Raw genomic sequence first — 27,757 nt, 5'->3', positions numbered from 1 at the left:
CAATCTGATTTGGGGCCAAATTACAGACAAAAGTGGACTGGAAATTGCCCCAGAATGCACCACAGAGCATCTAGAATCCAAAATTTTCCGCGCCCTTAAGCGGGCCCCGGGCCCCACGCCGTAAGGGCTTCGCGCCCACAATTTTGTCTACCGCCCTGCCGAAATTTTCGGCCGTGGAGAACACTGTATTGATATCCAAATTCCTTCCATCATGAACGGTATGTAAATGAAAAACCATGCACACAACCCACAATGTGCTTGAACATCCATGAGCGCTTACATTCCACATCCAAAGGCATCTGTGAAGGTACATGATTGGTGTGAATAAATGGGCTTTTTTCCCTTCCTGTGAGGACCCACCTTTCCGTTCTCTGTGGAGCAGTCGATGCAACCCACTTGGATATTGCCCTGGTTCTCCCCAGGAATGATCTGCACTCGTTGGAAGTTGCTGGACAAGATGACAATGTCGCAGCCGGAGGCGTAGGCCTGTGTACCCAAATCAAAAGGAAAGGTAGCTTAATCAAGGTTTATTTTAAAAGCAATAAATTACACGTACACATACATGCAGGATACTTTGAATTCTGGACAGCGTTCTTACAGCTGAACAAGAACCCAATGTGCAATTGATGGAAACAGCGAGTTGGACCTTGTACAGGTACATGTACGTACAATGTACATATACATGTATTGTACTTCTACAATACCCTGCATGTAAATGTATTACATGTCAATGCTTTCCATCGCGATTTGTGATCTACATACACGTTTGTCTAGCACGGGTACTCGCACCTGCGCGAAATGCAAGGTAACCGAGAGCCCCTTACGCATGCGCAGAGGAGCCGTGGGCGTGATGAAGTCACAGATGAGGCCGGTTAAGATACGGCTAGGTCTATTATGTACGCATCTCCACGTACTGTATTTGTAATGGAGTGAAGACCTACACCTAGCTCTAGACAACATGCATAACTGACAGAATCTGGGCTGAGCTTGGAGGCCATTTCACGCATAAACAAATGCATACTAACGCACGAACATAGGTCGTTAATTAACGAATTGCAATGGAAAGCGTAAAGTTTCGCAGAATTTCCTCCAAAATACTTTTTGGCGGGCGTATTTAGTAATTTCAACACAGCATTTATGGAATTCAGGATACAAGACACTTGTGAACGACATTTTGAGCTGTCTTCGTCAGGTAAAAATGTGAGAAAAAAAGTGTTGAAAAAAATTTTGCATAGTTTAAGGACCATGGATGTTACATGTAGTCGCAATGTAATGTAGACGTCGTCCAACCTGGGCTATTGTACATCTAACTTTATGCTTAACAAGAGATGGGTACTGATTCTGAATAGCACGTGCATGCCAGTGGTTTAAAGGTACATGTACACTGTACATGTACCGGGTACGTGTACATGTATACATGTACATGTATCTGTGTATTAGTACCAGGCAAAGAAACACATCTCTATCCATGAAAAGTGATATCTGTTGAGCATTCCATGTGCATGTACATGTAATACGATTTTCTTTTCTTTTTATTATTTTCATAAAAAGTACAAAAATGGCCAATACAAAACACCATTACCGTAGGACGGTTTCAAAACACATGAACTGTAATAAGGAAAATAAGCAACAAAATTATACAATAAAGATTTTAACTAATAAGTTATATATCAACTAAATGAATACATGTACATTTATACACAAACGTACTATATGTGCAAGTGTAGTGGCACCGGCATGTGTACGTGATAAGAATTGATAATAATTATTGACGAAATAGATGTACACCAGAAGATACGAATGTCCAAACTTTATCTACATACATTTATTTATTTATTTGAGAGTGGACATATCATAAGGTCCAACTCAGCCTAAGACATATCTATCAAATATACGTACATGTAACATGTACATGTACCAGTACTGTATTTCTAAATGCATGCACTTTTAACCACAATTTCCAAGCTGTCATCAGGTTGACTGAACAATTTCCCCAACAAAGCAATAATTGGTCGTTGGAAAAGCCACCTCTATTTGCTACTAATTTCCGGTGAAGCCATTCTAGGGGTTATTACAAGGCCGATACCCAGGGGAGACAGGGCGTGATTTACTAGTCACCAGTGCCAGGCAATGTCCACTAGTGACTGTGAGAAGTTCCCGGCAGTCTTTATGACAGCATTAATCATTGGCTCTGCATCACAGCGTGAAGAAAGGAGACTGTATCAAATTGACATCTCCGAACGGCCACGACGGTTTAATGGAGGAATGATGTACCGTACACGTACAAGCCCGTACATGTGTGCAATGTTGTCTGTGCATGTACATCCAGGCACTTGTACCTAATTTAATGTACAACATGTGCAAGTATTAGTACATGTGATTTCCTGAACATGTTATGAGTGTGCTGTAAGTGAAGCATGTGGACATGTATCGGAACACATATCGGTACATGTACACGTGTGCACTGTACATACATGTACACATACACATGTACATACATGTATACCGGTGTGTACCGGTACATGCAATAAAAATGCACATAAAATATGTACCCATACAGTACATGTACATGAGCATGTAAGCTACATGTACACATGTACCGGTACATGTGTCTCTCACAACTTGCTAATGTGCTTGGACGAAACATGTACATGTACCAAGTACATGTATATATTGGGCTGATTGGGTGGGGGAAGAGGTTCAGTGAATCTGGGTTTGGTTAAACATGTTCATGCATTGGGTTGGGATCAGCTTGGGTTAGGTTTAGGATGGCTTAGGTTTAGGCTATTAATTTGCAACTAATCAATAAATTTTAATCCGACCCTTCAAAATCCAAAAGGTGGAGGAATTTGGTGGATTCTGAAATACACATGTACACATCCACAAAGCCCAGCACAATGTAAAATGAGTACATGTACATGAGCATGGAGCACCTGTACATACATGAACATGGACAGGCACATGATGAGCGCACAGAATCCAGCCCTGGGTTCTTGTGAATAAATCATCGCTTCAGGCGGATTGCACTGAAGAAACTAAATGGATTACATGTACCGCATGTACATGTAGGAGTTATCACAGGAGGGTAGCCGAAGGCCGAGTGGTATACGGGACACAGATGCACTGCATTTAGATTCCATGTTCCGTGAGCGCAAGCATGATAAATTTATCTGCAAGCAAACGTGATGTACAGTACAGATGGAATATGCACACTGTACACCGAAAAAAAAAAATTAAAAATTAAATTTACCAATGTGCGCATGTCAAAAACCCCAGAAATACCAGCGAGGTTGTCATATAGGTATCTGTCATAATTCTGTGTATGTGACCATCACCATGGGATGTACATGTACTTTGTAAACCTGCTGTCTTTAAAGTTACAGTGGATTCTGCAGCTGTGAATTTTGTTCCTTTCAAAAACTTTAAATGACGTAATAAGCAGAGTACATGTAAGAACAGAAATGCATGTACACAGGGAGTGATGCAGACACTGTGATTAAGTAATATGTCACACTGTTTGTTGCCATGGATCAACCAATTAGAATTGAGGATTCAAGTTTGCTTGGGTATGAAGACTCTAGTACCAGCACCCAGAACCTGAACACTGCTAATTTTTGCCTATTAATTTGTGCATGCACACCATCAACCTTACATTTTCTGTTCATATCGTGGACAACAGCAATTTGAGACAATAAGGGGATGTTTATATCCAAATGACCTGGTCAGTGGTCACTGGAGTTTTGAGGAATAGTACTGAACATTTTGCACTGTGCATTCATTTTTCATTCTTGATACATCTTCAGTTGGAGTCTGAAGTGTGCAAAAGGACTATCACCAGTGCAAATTTGTACATTGACAGATCTCACAAGGGGAGTTGGGTTGGCAGTTCTTTCCTCGCATTTCATCTCTACGGCCAGGGTTCCATTCTAGCTTGGTCCACATATGGATTGGGTTTTCAATTCCTCCATGTACCGGTGCATGCACATGCACATGCACATGTAGATGTACATCCAGGTGGATGTGGGCTGTTTGGTGGCTGCCTGAGGCGCCCTGGTACTGTATGCCATTCGCTTGACCACATTTAATATCTTCATTGTACAGCGCATTTGAACACACATGTACATGTACATATATCTGCATGAAATTTGCACTTTATCAACGCATAAATTGTTATCATTATTTTTATTTCATGTCAGAAATCTTTTAACATCCTACATTTTATGTACACGTAAATCTCTTTACATTTTGATTTTGATGCTGCTTCAAACTCTTCAGGTACGGTACATGTTCAAGATACTGAATTGTGTTTGATGTTAATGTTCCTTCACAGCGCTGCGCTGTTGGTGGCTCGTGATAACAGACATTCAACCACCGTACAGGGTACATGTACAACGTACGGTACCGTATCTTCCAATCTACACTGTATGTGTACTGTACCTGTGATGGAAAGCTCTATAGACCATGGGGGATGAATAGCAACTAATAGTGTTAGTTAATCAATCAGTGAATAAATTATGTACATCAGTTACGCTGGAACCATTAATCAAGGGAGCTCAGCGGTTAGTCAGCCCCAGCTTGATATTTTAGTGATTCATTCAGAGTCACTGATACATGTACATGTATGTAAAGACTGTGTACACTACATGCACTGTACGAGTACATGTACACATACATGTACATATACATGTACCTTTGCAAGGGTTCATTCACATTCCGAAGCCTAAAGGTACGGATATTTGCCATTCAGAATCATTTTTACTATGCTCATAAGATGGAACAGATGGCCAAGGGGTGGGGATTCAGACGCCACTTACATACATACAGTACATGTACGTACGTGTACATGTCCATTATGGCTGCTCACATACATGAACATTGTACATGTATGTACTGTACATATGTAGGGCCTAAAGCCGTGATCGCACTAGACTTTTTTTCACCTGTTTTACCAAGCCGATGGTCAAATAAAAAAAGTGGTCAAAAGTGACCACTGTGCGCACTTGGACTTTCGACACGGGACAATTTTCACCGAGATCATGGGCAAAGCAACCAAGCTAGTAATGCAATGACTTATGAGGGCGCTTTGCGCGACCTTTCAGCATTTGTTTTCATCCTTAGACACCTTACTGTCCTCATTACCATCTGGAAACGGTGCACTCTTAACATCAGTTAATCTTACCACAGTGTCAATGACAATTTCTGCCATGATTGCGACCAAAAGAGGAAAAGGTTTACGGGAAATATTTGCCACATGCCTTACCGCGGCGAAAAATGCAACGCGCACGCGTAGTTTCCCTGTATGAAGCATGCTGCTGTGCTCGGGCCGGATGTACATGTACACTCTACCGGCCACTTTCCCATGCGTTTACCGACTCACACTGTCCACGCTGGACTGTCTGTCTCGGGAAAAGTGTCTCGGTAATTTTTCCTGGGCAGAAGTTGGCTGGTAGAAATGACCGTGTGGCTCAGTAAAACGTAACCAAGAGGAAAACTTCCTGGGATGTCTGCACTGGACTTAAAATGGGGAAAGTAACATTGTCTCGGTAAGTTTGACCGAAAAAAGTCCAGTGTGACCGCAGCTGAAGTGGCTGTCCCAACATCTTGGATGGAACACTGTGGGTACGAGGGTGGAGCTGTACTATAAACATACACCGGTACATGTACAACGTAAGTGTATACATACATGTAAATGTAGTTACTTCAGTCAGCACCGGACCGGTGTTCTACACCACAGTGTTCTACCGTCCGCCACTAAGTTTGATGAAACAACCCACCGACAAGCACAAAAATCCATTAAAAATCCCAGAAAAAAACATTAGTCACCATGAAAATTTAATATTTTTACCTGGAAGAATTTTAAAAATTTGAACTCTTAATCAATGCGGAAACAAAAACTCTGAAAAGCGATCTGGAGTCCCTAAGTGGGCCCCTGGACCCCCAGCGGTGACCTGCAAAACTCACTAAAATACCGGTATATGGCCTGGCTACAACACTGACGTGTACATTGTACATGTAATGGACATGTACCGGCACATGCATGAACATTTTTCTTTTTAACTACAAATTACAAATATCCAGAAGTAAGATCCAATTTTTAGCTTAAGGTGAAAAGTTACATCTACGTGTATCAAGTTCCTGTAAGCCCACAGACATGTATGGTACATGTACATGTATACATGGTTAGGGCTACCATAAGCACAGTGTATCACACACACACGTTCTAGATACACTGTAAGTGATACTGGTAGGTTTTTAAAGACTTTGTACACTGAGTAGAGTGCGTGCTATCTAGCTTGATAAAGTTAAAAGCATTCCAGTGCACTATCTCAGACATTTTGGTCTGACCTTCGATCATGCCACAATTTCTGACTTAACACAGCATGCCTTACAGGTACCAGGTTTTGGGGCACGAAAATATTTAGAGGATAAGTTCAGAGGACAACTTTTGTCCCCGCAATGCTGTTCCAAATGTCTTCAAGGAAATTGTTGTCCTAATACAACGTAAACCTACTGTGTCTACCAACATTATAACCATGTGTACATGTAAACCTTATGACAATCACCCAATGAGTTGATCACTAGGACTTTTATACAACACATGAACATGTAGGTGAGTATGCAAGCTGTGTACAAGTCCACAGCATGCTCCGCAGTCCTACTCAACTTCTGACAAGTCATCGGCACTTCATTTTTATGAAAACCCCTATGTACACTATGCATGTACAATGTACATGTACGTGTACATGTACAGTATAAAACACAGAGTTAACAGCAAAATGTTAAAAAAAATTAATAATGACAGTCGAATTCAAGGAAAAATACTTTCACAACATGGAAGTGTCAATATTACACATGCAACGACCCACTTTGTTAAAGAGGTTCAAATTTGACACCAGTCTAAAATATATTGGACAATATGCACACTGATGCAGGATAATTGTTATTCTGCCATTATTAGCTTTTTTACTGTGCAAACATGTAGCAAGGTTAAATGCATTTTTCACACTCACGTGACAAATCCCTTCACTTACCGATAAAGGTGCAAATATGCTTCGAAAATATGATTAATTTATCCTGTTTGATGTGTGTGATGTACCGGTACCAGTACATGTATACATGTGCTGCAAGTAAATGACACAAAAGTATGAGGCTGAACAATTATATTATGGATCATTCTACGGGTATAAATTTGGGGTCCAAATGTGTGACATGTTTCTGTCCCTGTAAAAGACCATCTCAGTGTAGAAAAAAATCACTGAAACTGACTTCAAACTATTTTTCTTTGTTTGGCAGGCAATTTATGTACATTACATTAATCTTGAAAATTAAAGAACGTGTTCTAAACTTACAGAATCCAGGCCCTGTGCTAACTTTTTTCCTGGCTAGCCCACTGGGCTAGTTAACTGGATATTTTACTTGCCCGTTTCGAGTTTTGCTAGTCTGTATATAAAATAAGAAAACCCCAAAATTTGTTATCAGCTTACCAGTGAAGAATTCGACATTTCAGAAAATAAAATGCTGACGGTATAAATAATAAAGAGGCGTGTATGTTAGTTAAAAAACGACACTTGTGTCACTGGTCACAGAGTCGGGATCAAAATCATCTAGAGAATTATCTCCACGGGAGTTGCCAGAGTCACTGCCATGACCTTCAGCCTGATCTTCATCTGAAGAACCATCACTTTCTTGGACCCACAGGTCTTGGGGGTTCATGGTGTGCCTTCTTGATCCTTCTTGCTCTCCCCCCCCCGTGATGGTTCCACAAGTTAATCGTGGGCATTGGGTCAAAGTCTTTTCTGGGAGGGGTCTGTAGCATGACAACCGACTGGTCACCGATGCAATCATCCTCGAGGCAGGTTCGAGACTTCGTCTTCAGAAGTTTCACTCTGCTAAACCTCCTTTCTGTTTCGGCCAACCTGGCAGGTACAGGTATGATCAGAAGCAGATTTATGAAGGTGGTTATGTTTCCTGAACAGCAGGGATGATTTCATTCCACTGTGCTTCAGTGACAGTTTTGTACCTTAAAATAAATCAAGCAAAATATTGAACTTTATAAGTTAACTATTTACTTCAGAATAATATCTGTTTAAGTATTGTACACAACTGATTAAACAGTGAGTTATAGTAAACTAATACATGATGTACCTTGTACACACTCTGTTCTTCATCAAATTCCACTCCACCTCCAAGTCCTCCAAAGCAACATCTGCAGCTTTAAAGCTGGTTCAAAGAGTTCCTTGAGAAAGTGGACTTCTTCATCTCCAAAGTCTGTTTGAAAAGAGCAGGTAACTTACATGTTTTTGACATGACGAAATTTATTTACTGGTGTATACATGTACCTAAAATTGAATTGATTAACAAATAGAAATATTTCATAATTTAAAATACCACCTTGCATCTCAATTTCGTTGCAGGCCAAAACTTGAAACTGCATATTCTGAGAGTTTGAAGTGTGCCAGTCTTCAGATCTGACAATCCTCCATTGAGTGAAACCTGCTGACCATGGAGCACTTGCTCAACTGAGTGGTTGATGTCGCCTGTATCATCTAGTGGCTCTCCTTTAAAGTCTGTTGCATGTTCTAGGGATTTGAGCCTTGGTGTAGTCCTTCAGAAATGAGATGAAGAATTTGTTCCATAATATTTACACAAAATTAACCGGAGTCCTTCAACGAAAAAGAACTTATATTTTCATTATCCTTACTAGCTAACAATGAGAATAATTTTGTAGCTTACTTAGTTTCATATTTGGACAGTACACACTGTGCAGACTAGTCGACGCTGCAACATCAGCCACGGTCGAGTTGATGAGTTGTACTGCAAATGAGACTTTGGATAGGATATTGGCAGCATCAAGCATGAAGTGGGCAAATTGTACAATGTCTTTTCTGTGTAGCTGCCTCTGGAAGTTGTTCGCCTTGGCTTGTGCCTCACTGGTGACACCTTGCTGCCACTCTAGCTGTTAATAAATAATAAAATTTGAAAGATTCACAGTACCTAGTTTAAAATTAATAAAACCAATGCACACTGCTTTTTGATCAGATAATTGATTGTTTAATTAGCAGTCTTATCCAGATTCTGAGAGGCACAATTAACTTACATAAATTTTAATTCTGAAGATCAAAAATATTATGCCTTCTTTACTCCTGTCGAAAAGTACAAATAAAAATAATGACTGTGTTATACCTGATGGAGTGACAAAGCAGTGTAGTGCAGCCATTGACCAATTGCTTCGATGCTCGTTCCTCATGTGGCAACCATCTTGTGCTTCCAACACGTTTTGGAATAACAGCTGTGTGATTCATGCCTTTCGCAGCTTCATTAAGTCTACTTTGATTTTTGGAGTTGTTCTTACAGAACAAGTGCAGATACAGAAGCAGGCTACTGCTGTAAGCGGTTTGTATAGTGGCACTTAGCTCACAGCATCTTGAAAGGCAAGTTCTAAGTCTACGGGCTGTGCAATCACCTGCCTGGAGAGCGGGGAACTTGTCTTTGAGAAGTTTATTAGCCACTCCATTGTTCTTTCCTACCTGGTAGCATAACTGATGCCCCATCGCTACCAAAACCAGCTGGTTTCTTTTCAAGAACTCTGTCGTTAAATGCTTTCAAGGACTCCTGCAATGCCCAGTGCAGCTAGCTGTGGCCAGTTAAGGTTAGCAAACTTGATAAACGATGTGAACAACAATAGTGTGCACGTGTGCCACCGTGCTGTACCGTGTACAACCTACCAGTCTACTCTGTGGCGTTCGCGGTCGCTTATCGCCCTACATGACCTATCGCGTTATTGAGTATCCCGTTTCGAAAACACAAATACATGTACAAACACATCCACGATGAGGAGTTTTTGCAATTTTGCGATCGTGTATTTATTATCATCAAAACATTATATATTTTGATCAAACAAGTAGGTTAAATACTGAGTTACAGAGTTTTTCACTAGCCCACCGGGCAACCAAGGAACCAAGTTTACGCGGAGCATTTTCCGCGAGAATTTCGAGGCCTGAAATCAAATGCCGAATGTAACAAGGACAGGAAAAATTGGACCCCAAATTTATAGAATGACTCATATGCGCATGATGTGTGTACATGTTATTATTATTGTTATAAGTATTCGGCACTGACAATACAAAAACAGTACATGCACATGTACTGTACATGTACCTCGATACAGTACAGTGTACATGTACATGTACAATGTATGGTACATGTACATGTACCCTTTACAGGTACTAATACACAGGTACATGTACATGTACATATACATAAACATGTATGTACATGTACATGTACATAAACATGTATGTACATGTACCTTAATAAATGGATTCCCAAGGTCACAAATTACACATTTCTGTCACACTCACAGTCAGACTCAGATATCCCCACTACAGCAATGATTTCCAACAGATTAGTAACCACAACATCAATATGACTCACTGGTTTTGTTTTGCCACCTACCAGCTGGGGTACATGTACATGTGTATTCTTTTTTCAGGGATGTGCAGATTCATTTCAATTCCTCTCAACTGTGGGAAATTACATATGTACATGTACTATGAACTACATGTACATGTAACACGCACTCTTCATGTACATGTACATGTACTCTACACATGTACGCAATGACTGCGCTTTCTTTGTTGACTTATCTTGAACTTTGAAGCGAGAGTTAATGGACGTACCAGTACATGTACATGTACAACATGAACACGTAGATGAACAGTACATGTGTACATTGGCCGTTTACACGCGCACCATACTAGCAATGAAATCAAGGCGCAAACAAGTTCTTACATGACTATTGTAGTATGTACACGTGGGAATTTAGTCTATGAATATGATGGACTCCTTGAGACAAGGCTAGTACCGCATGGCGAAACGATGAAACCGCGGCAGCAAAACGGAAGACTAATTACGTATTTCTTGAATTAAACAAAACCTTGTAAGCTTGGTGTACCAAAGCTGAATGGGCCCTCGGAAGCGTTCAATAAAGAGTGAAGTTTCAGTCACAAACATACCGGTACATGTACATTTTAAAGCTCAGATTTAATGTTAACTTTCTGAATTTTGTCACATTTCTGCCAAATAAAATGGCAGGTCGATGTCCAACATTAACATACAGTACTGTGATCAACGATTGTTACATGCTTACCCTACTCTGTGACTTCACTGTACATGTATGTAATCTGATTTCGTATAATAAGGAGTGGCACATGAACTGTCCGTTCATTAATTGTAGCAAGTTTTGGGCGATCGCGTGCCGGTGGGAAATAGGGAGGTGGGGTATGCTGTATTTAGTGTCTGGTTTTTTTTTAATTTTCACTACAGAAATTATAAAAAAAGTTGGAAACATTGCAGAGTATTTCCAAACAATATTGTTATTTTTGTTTCTTTTCTTTCTTTGGGGGGCAATGTGGTTGGGCAAATGGTTTCTATGCATACATGTACCGTAATTTAAAACTTTCTCTCCTATTTCATGCTTACGAAGGTATGAAACGGAATTTGAATTTCTGAAGTGGAATTCAGGATTTGGCAAAATGGAAAATACCCATTTTTGAAACGGAAAATCATTGGCTCTATGCATGGCTTAATCAATTTTGAATTCAACTGTAAAGTACACGCAAATCTCCCTTTACAAACACAGCCTTAAATTTTTAATTGGCTAGTGAGATGGCAATGTAAATATCCATTGTCTAACATTTGTAAAATATGCAAAATCAGTAGCAAAGGGTGTAATGCATACATGCACGTGTACACTGTGCATGTTACCAGAACTGCGGAACACTGTAGGTACAATGTACCATGTACATAAATCTAAACCACATGTCCATTTATGATACATGTACATGGCTACGCTGCAATCTGGGCACGTGTGTACGGTTCTGGAAAATTACTGGTTCCACGTGGTCATGGTGATTGTTATCAAAAGCTGGACAGGAGATACTGGCACCAGCGGAATTTTAGTTTGCTTCACACACTGTCCATTCCCAGTCAGGCTTGCTTCACGGTGGTGCTCATGGTGTTAAATTTGGGGAATCCTCATGAGTCGTAGTTGAGATTTAGTCCTATTACATGTATAACACCTTTTGTACATTTACATGTGCACATTGCAGCAATGTGACGTTAGCTTTGCTGGTCAAATTTTGGGCAAAAACAAAACAAGGTGTTGTCGATTTGGGTGGGGGGGAGTTAGGCCGAGAAATAAAATCACCAGTATAAAATCAATAACCAATGGTACAGTATCTCAAAATTAACTATTTTTGAAAATGTAGGCGATTCAATTTTTTTAAACAATATTGTACAGTGACAGTAAAGATACTTTACATACTGTTCCTAACTCAATATACTGCGCATGTACTGCCCTTTATTTTTTTTGTGTGTGTCTCCAAAGTTTGGTACATGTACACGTACATGTACACGTACATGTACGTGTAGCTAAAACCCTGAGTGAGAATTATGAAGTTTATAAATTGAAGTACATGTACATGTACACCGGTGCAAGTCCATGGATTTTTCTGCCATCGGGTTACATACATTATTACATGTTTTTTCTTTAAACAGCTACATGTACATGTACATATACATGTACATATACACATACATGTACATGTATACATCATGTACTTGCACAGTAGCACTAAACCAATACCATTTACATGTACCGGTAACTGCTAACTTCCCCCTTTCGATTGAGATGGCAGGTGGTAATAATACACTACACACTAAAACTGTGTCAATGCTGGCACATTCATGAGTCCAAACCATGGCATAAAAGCTTGATGAAAGGCCAGGGACAAGGTATGAAATTGCACTGTTGTAATTGTGTGACCTAATGCAGATGTGGTTAGACTAACTGTCAGAAGGAATACATGTACATGTGCATTTGTAGGATACACATGTGCACATACATGTACCTGTACATGCACAGTAGGGGGACAAGTTTAGCCTAAACATGAAAAATTTTACATGTAAATCTAAGTCCTAAAATCTAAATGCAAAAACCTGTTATGCTTAAATTTCAGTTAGTTTAGCTAGTTTTTGAGCTAGCCACATTGAATCTATGATATCGTGGAGTACCCTAAATTTGCGCATACAAATATTTGCTCATCCAACTTGTTCCTTGAGAAACAGTTTGAACAAAATTATACACAATGACGTTAATTTAATGATCGATCATCTCTTCGCCATTTGTTTTTTTGCAGCTGTAATGTACATTGTACATGTATGTGCAAATTAAAAACTTTTCCAACGAGAATTCAGAAAAAGTATCAGCAGAACATAAAGTTTTACTCTACAGGCTACTGTACATGTAAATAAATGAATTAGACTAAATTAACTAGAAAATGGATAAATGGTCGTTTTTGCTCAAGATCAGTTTTGGACATTCAATAGACACTAAATGATGACTTTGATCAGCTTTGACTAGCTACATGGATTGAGGGCGTTTTCAGGAGAGCCTGAAAAAACACACCTTATAACAGTATTTTGAGATTTCTGTTGCTGAGGGTGGACGCAGATCCAGTGACAGTTTTTGTGACTTTTTTCAGAAATACAGGTGTAAAGAGAAATCTTGCTCAAAGTATCCAGATCAATTACCCAAATTAAAGCTAACTATGATTTATTTGAAAGAATAAAAATTCATGCAATCATACCACACTTTACCTTGAAATTAAATTGAAAAGTCTTTTTTAAAATACAAGAACAAGCAAGAAGTGGTGGGAAGACAAGATATGGTGAATGAACGTTCAACCTTCATCACCAAACCAAAGTAATAAATGAAAAAAATTATTCCTCATTCGAGAGACAAAAACTGGCAGATTTTTCAAAGGTAAGGTATTACAGATACCCTATAAAATGAAGTTTTGCAACCTACATGTACAGTGTACATGTACATGCATGAATTAAGGCAAGTACATGTACATACATTTACTGCAGCCAGTGTGACTCATTTGCAGACTAGTGTGCTCCAAAAATATTATTACATGTACATGTACACGTAAAATTTTAGTCAAACTTTCAACAAGTGAAAAGGAAACTATAAAAATTTAGTTTATTTGAGAACAAATTTTGGTTGAAGTACATGCATACATGTGACTTATGATAACTCATGGATAGCCTACATTCTTATTTGACTGCAGGAAATGTCCAATAAAAAAGCGGATAATGCCAGAATGAAATTGAGTGTTGGTAGCCAGGCTACTGACAACAGTATCTGGACATTTCGTACCCAGAACGACTCGTACGTGTACATGGGACAAGTTGTACCAAAAAAACCCACACCCAGGACAACTCGCCTTCGACACCACCCATGGTGGTTTAGAAATTAGTGTGAGATTTGAAGCTTTTCATGATGGGGGGTAGTAAGTAAACTAGATAGGTTTGCGGTAGCACCATAAACCTCTTTTGGAGCATGTGGGGTTCTGAAAAGACTTGGGGGTATTCACCCCTTCAGACAGCATGCTCTGTCCGTCGTCAGAAGACTGACACTGAAATACATGTAAGTGGCAATCACAAAAAAGACAAGTAAAGCCCTTTTCACTGCTTACTAATCCTGGGTTGTCCTGCGTATGAATTGTCCCGAGTACATGTACGAGATGTCCAAGGTACAATATGTCCATTGTTCCAAGATGTCCAACATTCTTGACTACTCCACATCGTGAATGTACAGTGTAGGCCTACATGTACCTACATGTATGTTTTGTCCAACCACTTTTTTGGCCTAATTTCATGCACTGAAATGAACGTCAGGAAAACATGCCTTGGACAAAACTTGATGCCCCTGTGCACAAACCTATGAGACTTGTCTGAAAAAAACTCGGTGTTTCTACATGTATGTAAATGCTTCAGAATTTTCTCAGTTAAATTTCACTTTTTGGGACATGTCATTTTCTGACAGCTGTTATAATATTACGGGAAAATCAGTTTTGTCCATAATATGGAGCGCGTATCCATGCCTGTCTTGAGACTTAAATAAGCTTTTTTCAGGTTTCATGTGCGCAAGCTCAGAGGACTCAACAGAGGGAAACAGATTCATGACAATAACGTTGCGTAACGTTTGGCGAACGGATGCTCGCGAATGTTGTTGTTGTAGACAATTTGTTCCCCTCTAGCTTTGTTTACTTACTCGCGTGAGGGTGCTAAAATCAACATGGTGACGGAATGAGAAATTAGCTTACTACTGACGATTACATCATAGATCATTACATAAGTGTGCGATGTGTTGGGGTCGTTTTCATCATGTTGATCACTTTTCGGGAGATTGAGAGGGTGGTGAATAAAATTAAAGCTCCGATTGTTTTTTTTTTTCAAAAAAAGTCAGTCACATGCCATGGTCTTAAAACCAAACAAAGGTCAGAAGATTTAAAGAGATGTGCATTAGGCTTTTGGCTGTTTGGGGGAATATTTGATTGATTGAAAGAAGAATTTTTAAAATGCAAATGTAGGCCTACCCCGATTTAACGTAAGTGCTGAGCTACATTCAAAAACCCCATAGCATTACGAACTCATTAAAAAAGTCGTAGGGCTTAAAGTCACTCAGATATTGGAGTTCTGCAGGTACACACGTTACAGCATGCCGGACAGACAGGGAGGCGGGGCCGCGTCCATTTTTCTATTTATTACTTACTGTGAAAGGAACGCCTTCAACGTATCCAACAGCAAAACAACGATCCCCGGGATTGACAGCACCCGTCAAGACTTGGTGGCGATTCATGTTCAGATAAACGGGCCGGGGCTGCTCATTTTCTTTCGAAAAATAGATGTTTTCTCGATGATCAGTGTGAGATTAGTCACGAGAAATTCGGCAGAACGGTGACAGCCATATTAATAAATGGTACTTGGCAGCTGCAGGTAACATAATGGGTTTGTGAACCACATGTAAACGGACACCAGTGAAGGCGATTGAATGTTGGTTAGACTCACACAGGTCCTTTTAGAGTTTTTTATCATGAGTCACGTATTCTCCTCAGTGCCTTCATGTTGCAAAAGATTTGTTAAGTCTACTAGATGTCGCTGATGGACAGCAGATAAACGTGCTGTGTGTTGATGATAATGTTTTTTACGGCAGTAGATTTTGCGCCCCCTCTCGTCCTTCAGAAAGTTCTTTCAAAGGACCAAGCTGTGGTCACGGACGTGTATAATAAAATCTGGACTCGCAATGCCCTTAATCAGCTTATAGAGTCATTGAATCCACTCGCAGCCATTTTACCGAGCCGAATACAAAGCTTTCCTGGTAATGCCCGCCTTTGTTCTTCCTGACGTCAATAGTAGGGAGCCAACCCACGCCTTTGTATTCGGCTAGGTAAAATGGCCGCTGGTTGGCTTCTTTTTCATACAAAGGCGTTGCAAGTCCAGGTTTTTTTTATATACGTCCGTGGCTGTGGTACGTTCATACAGTGGGCGACCAGCCAGGCAGCCCGGAAATTTGCACAAGAAAATGATTGAAGGAAAGCGCAACGCCCAATTTTTGACGGAGTTAGGTCATTTCCATGTGTAGTATATCGCGCAGAACTTTATTTTCTGTCAACTTAATCTTACCTCTTTCCAATAAAGAAGAATTTTCATGACGAATTTTTTATGAAAAATAAGTTGTTTTTCATTATCCGCTCCGAGCGTGAACAAAAGAGGGCGTGTTTTTAAATGAAATTGACAGTCCTTTGGTACGAATTCAACGCATAGGTGCGCAAGTTTATGCACGTTTGACACGGGGTACGCGCATCGAATTTATTATTATGGAATGTACATGTACGTATAGGTCTTCGCGTGCACGCCGAACGCGTGCAGTGCAATTCAGAACCCGGTTGGAAAGCTTCGTACACCAGCCTGTGTCTTTCTTTCGTCGGTGAAGGTGCACTTCAACTTGGAGCACATATCGCCGGGACTTCTTTACACATTTCTATTTATCATAAAGCAATCTAAATAAGAATAAAAACCAAATGAATGAACAATTCCAAACAGACAAATCAGTTTCATACAATTCTTATGCAATATTGTGATGTTAAAAGATTTTAACAAATTGTATCGCTAACATTATGGAGGCACATACTGAAGGATATTGCTATCCTGGAAAAAGCACATACAATTATCAGAATACAGTGTAGCCGCCCTCAGACTGAAATCTACTTCCTGAGGAAGTTTTAGGCCCAGAAACGGTTTACTTGTCAAATGTGACGATAGGACTCGAGTATCGTTATATATGTTAATTGGTAACTTCACGGTGTCCAAAGTATAGAGACGTAACCGATGAAGCTGATTTCTTTGTGTGCCGTCTCATTTTTTGTTCGTCACTTCTCAAGTCTGTGAATCCGTAAACCGGTAATGCTACACGGACCATCTATACCTTCCCATTGCTAGAAGTGTGTATTATGATAAATTTAAGATGTAGTCTCTTGCAGTTTTTTCATTCACTGTATGCATTTTCATCTGGCAGTTCTTTGAAACGGAGACAATTTTAAAATTTAGGTTAAACATTCTACTCAGGTATATTTTGTAATTTTGACTTTTTGTACATCAGCCCGTATCTAACCGCGTTCTGTGATACAAACATTTTTACACAATCCTGCTATTTTCGTTCGACAGCGGGACATTTCTGCGTCATTGCAACCACACTCAGACCGATTGCGCATAGGCCAATGTACATGTACATGTATACGTGCGGTGCTTTGGTGCTCAGTGTTGGCGCGGGGCTAGCAGTGGGCCGTACGTGGTTGCAAAAGCTAAACCATAACGAGCCTGTCACGCAGAGCTCAGAGTAGCACGAAATTTTCTGACCACATGACCATGCACATAATAGCCATGGTTGTATTTTCCCGTTGCGAATTGATGACGATGATCCACGTTGAAGCAGTTTCATATTTCAGAGGAGATTTAAACCTACTTTCAAGTCCAGCGACCGTCGATTCGCGGGTCAACTATGACACAAGTTGCATCGTGGTTCAAACGCAGGGGAGTTAATTAATGTGTGCACATTATCATACCCCAACTTCCAAGAAAGTTTTCACTTCAAGGACCATCAATGATTTGACTTTCGTTGAGTTTATATTTTTCCCGACCGAATTTGTCATCTTTGCATATGAATTGGCCACAGGTTCATTCAGCACGAAATAGATTGACGATCTAGATCACCACTCAAAGAGCAAACAATTATGATTCAGTTTGATTCTGAGAGCACACGATTGCACAATCTTGTTGTTCAAAAAGTGAAGAGTGGAGTCAAAATATCGGTTTGGAAAAACATGCAAAGCGTTCTGTCATCCCTTCTCCGTCTACGTAGGCCTAGTTAAATAAGAGGTATAATGGTACAGTACAGTGGTTTGGTCTTGGATTGTTAATACGGAAAACACTTCTGGGTAAGACTGTCATTAAAGGGTCTGATAATTTTTTTGAAAAGCGGCACCCATGGTTCCCTATGCCCAAGGGACTTAACCTGCGAACAATTTCAGGGGGCGAGACCTTGACAGCTGAATAACTCTGCCATACAACATAGATTTTCTTTAAAATATTAACACCACTTCTAATCTCAAGAAAGTTCACGCATTTCCTGGGAGTGAACTACGCGATCGGGACAAAACATTATCGGGCGACGCGCTATTTAAAATTCGAGAGGGCGCTATAACATATTAACGGGGTCAGTTTTGGTCCAATACAGTACGGGTTGTAGTGAATCGTAAGTCATTGCAAATTAGTCGGAAGAATTCGGACAGTTTGTGGAACCTGGATAAATGGCTTCTTTTTGTCGTTTGTGACCGTGGCTGCTACTGCACCTAAGATTCTCTCGAATAAACTCTTTCCGTCAGACCTGGACCAAGCTTGGGGATCGGCAACTCGGCAAATTTCTAGTGTGATGTATGGTGCTCTCTTAAGGCCACGTTATGTAGCGCCGTCCCACCTATCATAGAGCACCCTATTAATAGACTTTAAAATGTTGGGGCCGGGGAATCATTCCTCCCCCTTCCCCCCGCAGCGTCCACCCCTTTCTTCCATGCCGCCGCTGATGCTCCGTGGTTGTGAGCTTGCAAGAAACACACTGCCCGCGGCCCCTCGAGCGTCCCCGGGTACGGTGGCCTTTCCGTCGGGGTTTTGTGTTGTTTTCTATTCATGTAGGCCTACATCTATACAGTACATGTACATTCATCAGCGCCCATTTACTGAAGTGCCAAGCGGCTAGCGCCATCTTCAATTCCACTGCTTCCTGAAGGCTCTTCGCAACTTCGTAACCTGCGATTACGATAGCAACTCCAACGCAAGGGGGCACAAACCGCAATATCACTTACTAAAAATGTGGATTTACGTCAGAGAACAATCGCTTGCTCACCTATGTGCATCAGCACTATGACTTTGAACTTTTGTATATTTTTATAAACTTATTGTATATTTCAAGCAGCGAAAACAACGTTTTCAATAATAAGAGCCAGGAGAAATCTGTTTCAACGGGAAAGGTTGTGGTAATCGGTGATTATCGCTAGATATCGTTTATTGTGCAAATTAGCAGCAGCGCTTATTATGGGATGTCGGTGGGCCTGCGCGCCATTGATCATCGTATACGTACAGAAGCGCCGTTGACTGTACGTGCGTGACCAACCCGTGTGACCTCTCTGTGTTGTTTCTCGCAGACTTGTCGTTGGGGTCTCCATTCATTATTCAAGGAAAACGCACCCTACTTCCGCTCGTAATGGTGAACGCTACGGTGATCGCTTGCTGACAGATAACTTTTGTGTGCATGTGAGAAAAAGATCGGGTAATTTGAAAGGGAACGAGTGGTCACAGGTTTGTGGCAAGAGACAGTGTGAAGTTGCCCTCATGCGAGGTTTTCATTGACGCACAGCGAGCGCACAAGGGCTGTCAAAATGGCCTCTTCCAAGAAGAACATCAAAAAGCTGACGCTGTCTGTGAAGACGGAGGATCCTGCGCCGTCAAATGCTGTGTAAGAATCCCCTTGGGTTGGCATAGTCATGATAGACTAATTCGATCATTGTTGTGTCAGTCATCAGAGTTAATTTTGGCATGTAGCCGGGCATGCCAGAGGCCTACGTAACTTGCATGACCAGATCAGATGACTTGCATGACTTGTGCACATTGATCTGAGCATAGCCTGCACTGTCATGACCAAAGATCGTAAAACGTCGAAGGCGCAAGATGGATAACTCTGCCCAAAAGATGTAATTACCATGGGCGTCATTTGAGCAAGCGATACGCCTGCACAGTTTATGGTAATGCTTAGGTGCAGGCTCACCAGGTGCACATGCCTGCCGCGGCGCCTGCACCTGTGCATTTATGTGCATTGCGCAGGCGTATTGCTTGCTCAAATGGTGCCTATGCGATTACAACGTTTTACGTGTATTTATGGTGAAGTTTACCATCTTGCGCCACTTTGCGGCACTATACAATCTTTGGCCATGACTTCAGCTTCAGGCTCAGGCAGGGGATACATACGTAAGCCTAAATGTACTGTATCATGTAGGATATATATGCCATGCAATGATGCTTGCAGGAAGTGGACAGGTGGATGTTATACACGGTTTGTAGTGATTGGCAATAAGGTATACACTATTGTCATGACTGTCAGGCACACGCCATGCATTTTTAAAGTTTCATTGCCTAGTGATATGGCTTCAGTCTATACTTGTGGCTTGTTTTTTTCCAGTTGCTGTGGTTTAATTTATGGTAACCGGAACATGACTGTCACAAAAGCATTGCAACTGCACAAGTATTGTCCTCAGTTAAGTTATCTACTTCCAGAACTGTGGGATTCAAAGTCCGTCATACTCCCCTGGACTGGAGTGCGGCGGACGACGGACCGCACAGTTCAGGGGGTTATCGAACCCCACACTTCTGGGGGTGGACGAGTGCCATTCACCACCACTGTGCACAGTACGGTAACAGTACATGAACAGGATGGCTGTTGGCCTTTCTTGCATGCAGCACAGTCTAGACCAGTGCAGGCAGACATGGCTAACTCGACTGCTGCTTAAATTTTGCAGTTTTGAGGCACTAAGTCATCAAGTGGGAAAAAGGACATGGACGAGTATACACATGAAAGGTTCCCACACAATCACTGCGGTACAAGAATGGGTGCCAAAAAAAATTGTGCAGTGCCAGTAATCGTTATGTACTGTATTTGGGAGGATAGTGCATGATTTTCCGTTGCGGCGGCCATTGCGGATTGACCAATTGTAATCCAGCCTTGGACAATAGACGGACACGGTGGATATGTCTGTTGTCCCCTAGTCCTTTTTTATCAGCAGGGCATGTTCAGAGGAAACCTGTCATAGGTCATTCCAGCATATGCACATGGGTAAGGCCTTATCAGTGCAGTCGTACACAAACTCACGCATAGTGAACGTGTTTGAAATGGCGTGACATCAGGTGCTTTTTTCGCTAAGACAAAACTGGCTCATTTTGCTGAGAGATGCCCCAGCAAGAGTATAACTCCAGGGTTCCCCGACCCTCTGAGCACTGGAAAACACGCAGTATGAGCTAGAGCTGAGTACACACCTTGTGCTGGGCATGTGTTGTGCATATTGCTCAGTATGCAAAATCCTACTGCTTTAGTAGCCCTACAGGTATAATATTATTACGTTCCCCAACAACAACCACTGTGCCCTTTCTGGCCTGCCTGTGTACATCTTGTCTTGAGTGTACATGTAGTCTTGACGCTTGGACATTAATGTGCAGAGTACATGTGTACAAGTACAGTGTGCCGGTTTGAAACTTTCTGAGTAGTGATGTTCAGTGCACTAATAGTTCAAACTAATAAGAGTTGCCTTGCTGCATTTTCATTATGCAGCTATCTATGAGAGCACTCCTGGATGGAACAGAATACATCAGTAGATTTTGTCGCACGGTGCTGAGTACTTGCAAAATGGACAGCCGGAGAAAAATTGCACCAAGACATTGTTTAATACGGCCATTTCACAATAGTGCGCCACCAAGAGTTTGCAACGCGTTGGCCAATCACAGTGCGCGAAATTTGTCGACCCAATGCCCGTTTGGAAAGGGTCGACAAATTTCGTGCGTTATGATTGGCCAACGTGTTGTAAACTCTTGGTGGCGCGCTATTGTGAATCGCCCGTATTACAGTGGAACAGAGATAACAAGAGCACTCTTAATTAATACATCTTTTTTATAACAAGAACAATTTCAAGTCCCAAGTTGTCCCCCCCCTGTTACTGATAAAACAAGGTAACTTTTAACTAGGTACGGTAATTTGTAATGGCCTGAGGAGAAATGGGGAAGGAAGAAAAGCCAGGCATTAGGCATGCTACATGTACATACATGTACTGTGTGTCATGCATCAGTAACATTAAACCACAGTCACATTCTGTTGCAGCAAGCTGCAATGGGACCGCAGTGGAAATAAGTTAATTTAACTTTTTTTGCGTTATCCCTACTATTTGCACTTTGGGGAATCTTTAAGTTAGCTTTTCTTTAATTTATTTTTGTAATAATATTTTGTGGAAATAGTGAATAAATCAAAATCAAAGCTCAAGTTCAAAGGAAAACCATTTACGAGCAACTGGTCAAATTTTCCAGGTACCCTGGATGCATTTTATGCACAGGTTACCAGGGAAGATCTACCAGTGGCCAACAAATGGTCATCACCTGAACCATAGAGTGCTCAAAGCTGCCCTAGCAAGGTACCAGTACATAATGTACCAGTGCCTGTGCTTGTAAGGGCTTCTGCCTATGTAGATGTGCACCTTGCCAATGCAGCACTAGCAGAGAATCCTACCTATGCACATCCCGTATGGGTGACTTGAGGCCAATAAGTGTCTTGACCCACACAGAGAGACAGGATGCTGGTTGACTACCTAAATCAAGGCCTGGGTAATTGCATGTACTTGTATGATGGTGTACTCTGCCAGTACAGATGCTTATATCTGTGAACTGGATCAATTTCGTGAGAGGGATTTGCCCGTATCGTGTTGGTCTCATGTCATTTATGACGTGCAAAATTTATGCACCCTTACAAGTACTGTACGTGCACATTGTACATGTATTATGGAGACTCTATAATTGTAAGATGCATGCACATCTCGGGTAATAACATCTGACGAAATAAGTACATACATTTGGAGAAGGTAGCAGAATTTATCTTGCAAGATAAACATATTGAGTGACTGAGAAGGGTTTCTCAAACAAGTGGGGGAGAGGAGGGGGCTGCGGATGGGCTGGGCGTTGAGATAGCCATTTCCATTGCCACTACACTTTTCCGTGTACCACTTTAAGTCATGCAAACACGACAGATACCATTACATGTAGTAAATTTCCCTAACCTGTGTATAATAGCCTGGTATTTACAGGTTGACCTCACGTGAACCTCACGTGGATGCTGTCATTCACTGTGTTGTTCCTTATCTCATCTCTTTTCGTCGACAGCAACAATTCCAGTGCCTGCATGGCGGCCATCGCCAAGAAGCTGGCCGACATGGAACTGGATGAGACGCAGATGGAGCGCCTCAAGACATTCCTGACCCTGAAGGAGAAAGTGCTGGCCGTCGGGGAGCTGAGCGGGGACGACTTTGAAAAGCTGGACGAGCTAGGGGCGGGCAATGGGGGCGTGGTCACCAAAGTGCTGCACAAACCCAGCAACCTGACAATGGCGAGAAAGGTGAAGGAAGGGGTTAAGGAAATTGGAGTTGGGCGAAGCTGGCTGGCAGTGTAGAAAAATGGGTGGGGCAGTGGGTGTGGTGATTAATCTTAACCTCCCAAGGCCATCTGATGAAGGGGCTACCGTCAGTCCTCCAAAAGCATGCAAGCTGAAGTAGAAGTGTTGTTTTTAAGAACTTGGAAACTGAAAAGTTGGAAGCGTTATGAGAGTACTCAGCAAGAAAAGTGGCCCTGACTGACTTGGGGATCATCCATGTATTGCACTTTAGCCAACCTGTCATTTGAAAGAAAGATTCATTGAGGAAAGAGTTGAGATGTGACTGTTGGTTCTCAAAACATCAAGTGAGCCAAAAAAAAAGACACTGGTAAGAGAGGGCTTGGCTTTGAATATGTTCATCGTTGTTGCAAATCTAGCATGCACCTAACAGCTGCACCAGGGATGGGAGTTGACATGTACATAATAGAACTCACTGCATTGCCGGAAGCCGCTCAAGCACTTCCTGGTTTTGGATTGACCAATAAATGTGTTGGGCAAATGCTGACAAGTCAATTTATTGTATAGACTAAATCACTTTGCTCCTCATCACACCTCCAGGGGTTTTTACTTTGTTCCCCGTTTGCAGTTGATTCGTCTAGAAATAAAGCCTGCCATCAGGAATCAGATTTTCCGAGAGCTCAAGGTCCTACACGACTGCAATTCTCCATACATAGTCGGCTTCTATGGCGCTTTTTACAGTGACGGGGAAATCAACATCTGCATGGAACACATGGTGAGACTGCTCGTTGGGTCTTCCTGAAATTCCTCTCTTGCAAAGTTTAATAATGCTTTTTGTGATTTAGGGAGACAGATTGTGGAAGGTTCTCGAAGACAACCCATCCTGATAGCTACTTAAAGATGTTATTTGAACACAACACGTTCATTTAACACTATATGCATTGCCGTTTGATGAGAAGTTTGTAAGTGCTACCGGTATCTTGGCTGTGCATTCACCGTGTGGTTTCATTGCATCATGCGAAAAAAATTGCCGGTTGCATTCCACATCATAGTACCTGCAAGACCCAGGGTACACACTCCCGGGACCCCTAGAGGGCTCATATTTAAGCACTGTCCTGCATCGTGGAAAAACGTCAACATCGCATAGATTTATCTTACTTGTCTATCTGCCCCGAGCTGAAGTGCGCCCCCAATCAGCGAAAAGAAAGACGGGTGGTTACAAGCAGGTTCTTACGCCCGTTCTGTGTGTACACAAAGACCATACATGCCGGAGTAAATTAGTTAACGCGTACTCAGCGTGCTTCGCGTCAAACGCGCTCATACATTGTACTTGCGCACCTCACGGTGTGCCTATGGGGTGAGTACCGAAAAAAATGTCATCTTTTAATCCGCTCAGAGTGGATACTCTTACTGTGTCGTATTGCATCTCCCGCTTTTGACAGTCAAGTATGTGGGATGGTGCGATCATAGAAATTTCTACTGTTTGTTGATGCCTGTTGATCATTGATCTTATCCCCTGTATGTCCTATCTTCAAAGTGTAGTAGCCAGTAAATTATCAAGCAGTTCTCACTGTTGCAAGCCAGAGATAGATCTTTGTATAAATAAATGTCAGGGTACATGTACTCAGTGCTGTGAATCGTTCTTCTTGGCATCAGGTTTGAAAATGTTCAAAGTTCCTTCAAACTCGATGACAAGTGCGGCTGCCTTCATGCTTGGTTGATGCATGTGTTTAATAATAGAACATTATTTTCTGTAGGTCGCTGTGTGTTCTAGTGTGTCGAGAGTGTGTAAGTCTCTCATGGATGGTATGCATGTATACAGGAGTTGGTGTTTTGCTATAATGCAGGCACAGATTTTTAAGGTCACCCTCACACAAATGTATGAAATAAATGTGTTGACCTTTGATTTTACCATGGCTTGACGCACCTTCCTAAGCCTGGTGCAATGATGCCTTTCACTGTGTATCCGTTCAGTATACAATTGTGAGCAGTACTTTTTACCATTCTGCCATTTCTCATAATGCTGGCAGTGTTTGTAAGCGGTACATTTTGGCTTGACAGGATTAACAAGAGAAACCGAACAAGTGGCACAGACAAGTGACATGTTGAAATCTGGTGTCAGTTACGGAGTCAGTGGGGTCATGTGGAATCCATGAAGGAAATGTGGCACTGGCACACCTTGCATAAGCGCTATAAGTGCTACTTCCTTGTTCCAGAGTTTAATGTAATCAAATCAAATTTAACCTGGAATTGTGATAGCCCATTCAATTCAATTCAGTTCTGTTTTCTTTGTATAAAATCACCACCCAATATGAAGTCAAGGAGGTGACTGAAACAATTTGGTTTACAGAGTTGTGATAAAAATGATAAGTCTAAGGGGAGTGTTAATAAAAGGGTAAAATGACAAAACTACCAGTGTTGAATCAAAACCGCCGTGATTAAGGGTAAAATGACAAAACTACCAGTGTTGAATCAAAACCGTCGTGATTCTGGCAACTATTTGTCAGCCTTTCACATATACATAGTTTTACTGGTTGGAAGTCCGTCCAAGAGCCCTTTCCTTAGGATGTCAAAGACAAATACATTTGGAGTAAGCTAGGGATTTGAAACTAAAGTATACCTGTCAGCTGCAGCCCAGAATGTAATGGATGCCCGTGGGTTTGCTGCATTCTAGAACTAAATTCACTTCTCCCTTAGCGGGCTGTTTTGCTCCAAGGAAAGAATCCAATTGAAGCATTAAGTGCCTGTGTGTCAGTTCTAATGAAATGGACCAGACGTTGCTTTCTCCTGAGTATTGTCAAATTCATAATGAACCTGATTTCTTTTTCAATTTATTTTCTTTTACATGTACACGTGTAGGTAGGTTTTACTGTAGTTTTTACATCATGATGTGGTACATGCTTGTTACAGTTGATTGGGTATTCCTATGTCACCATATTTAATACAAAAACAAATTCATTTCAAGTTTTTTTCTTTTGGTTAACTCAGTTTTCACACCCGAACTTAGACGAACAGATGCATACATATGTACATGAACAAATAGGAAAACAAACTAACTGTATGGTTAACATAAAACTTAACAATTTAGTTTGGTCTTGTCAGACCTGTTGAAGAAATTAAGGGTAAGACGTTAAAACGTTTAAATGTTTAAACGAAAAACGTTCCAAATCTGTTTATTGAGTTTCCCAAATGTTTAAACAGAACCACCCCTTTTAGAGGTTTGATGTTTAAATTGATGCAATCTGCAGCCAATTTCATGTACTGGCGTAATTCCACTTAGGCCACATTTTATTGCGTAAGTTGTGCAACATATGAAAGCCGATTTTACAAATTTGTTCACTGTTTAACTGTGTGACTTACGCAACAAATTATGGAGTAACTTAGGCAGTCATTTTAGGTGGTGTAAGTTGTGCCAAACGAAGCAACAATGAATGATTTAACCAGCTTATCGTGTTTGGTTAAGCCTCGTCATTGCTGAACTTAACAAGGCTTATTGGAGTAACAAACCACATTGTTGTGGAAGGTAATAGCAAACTTGTTTGGAAGTGAAAAAACTGCGAGATTTTTTGTCCGGTTCCGATGAAGAAAAGACAACAACTTTTTCAACATGGTGGGCGGAGGTGATTCAACCACCGTTTGATGACTGTTGTTATGTTGGAAAGGAACAGCCATCCTAAAAAGCCATTTTTGTCGTCCAAGAAATTTAATATTATTCAAATGTTGCACAGCTACAAGTACGCATTGTTTCGAAATTGATCGTAAGTAAATTGTGCAGCTATGGCATAAATTTATGGCGCAAGGCTTACACATGGCTCAAAGTTACACCACATTTTGTGAAATTGGCTGCTGGCTTCCATTTTATATTACACTTTACTGCTTGGTCATATCAAAAGAATGCCATGAAATTCATCACTGGAACTGTGTCAGCTATTTCCATTGTTTATGATTTGTTGTGTTTAAAGTTTTCAGTGCCACCATGGTAAGGGTGAGACGTTTACACATTCAAAACAGTATGGGAAATGTTCGGAACATTTTTTCAAATTACAGGTAAATTGCCACCCTTAGATAAAATGCACAATAAATATCCATCTTTTTTTTTGTTTTGAACTTGCGTGTACCGGTACATGTGCATGTGAGGTTGCCATGTCACCAGAGTAA

The 27,757-nt window shown here is 41.1% G+C and overlaps 2 protein-coding genes and 1 long non-coding RNA gene across 4 annotated transcripts in view; 1 reads left to right on the top strand and 2 right to left on the bottom strand.

Moving 5' to 3' along the window:
• Nucleotides 1–15,845, bottom strand: part of LOC110982907 (dmX-like protein 2) — a 69,448-nt gene extending 53,603 nt beyond the window's left edge. For both annotated transcript variants that reach the window (XM_022241677.2, XM_022241679.2), the window contains exons 1-2: nucleotides 15,623–15,845; nucleotides 361–486 (exon numbers count right to left, since the gene is read on the bottom strand). In XM_022241677.2, coding sequence (XP_022097369.2) covers nucleotides 361–486; nucleotides 15,623–15,709 — 213 coding nt within the window. In that variant the 5' untranslated portion in view covers nucleotides 15,710–15,845. The remainder of the gene's footprint in view (nucleotides 1–360; nucleotides 487–15,622) is intronic.
• On the bottom strand, nucleotides 4,127–10,141 carry LOC110982908 (uncharacterized). The gene is made up of 3 exons (XR_015425170.1): nucleotides 8,734–10,141; nucleotides 8,146–8,605; nucleotides 4,127–8,020 (listed from the first exon to the last, which is right to left on the bottom strand). It is a non-coding gene; the product is annotated as an uncharacterized LOC110982908 (long non-coding RNA).
• A 3,686-nt stretch (nucleotides 15,846–19,531) lies between the features above and the next one.
• LOC110982925 (dual specificity mitogen-activated protein kinase kinase 1-like) overlaps nucleotides 19,532–27,757 on the top strand; it is a 36,096-nt gene continuing 27,870 nt past the window's right edge. The window contains exons 1-3 of the mRNA XM_022241724.2: nucleotides 19,532–19,918; nucleotides 23,374–23,605; nucleotides 24,228–24,374. Of these exons, the coding sequence (XP_022097416.1) occupies nucleotides 19,842–19,918; nucleotides 23,374–23,605; nucleotides 24,228–24,374 (456 nt within the window). The 5' untranslated portion in view covers nucleotides 19,532–19,841. The remainder of the gene's footprint in view (nucleotides 19,919–23,373; nucleotides 23,606–24,227; nucleotides 24,375–27,757) is intronic.

The sequence above is a fragment of the Acanthaster planci genome, linkage group LG05 (assembly GCF_054643075.1).
Source record: "Acanthaster planci isolate LZ-2023a linkage group LG05, COTS_SCS, whole genome shotgun sequence".
Taxonomy (NCBI): domain Eukaryota; kingdom Metazoa; phylum Echinodermata; class Asteroidea; order Valvatida; family Acanthasteridae; genus Acanthaster; species Acanthaster planci.
The sequence above is the reverse complement of the archived record's forward strand: the minus strand, read 5'-3'. Positions and strand labels throughout refer to the sequence as shown.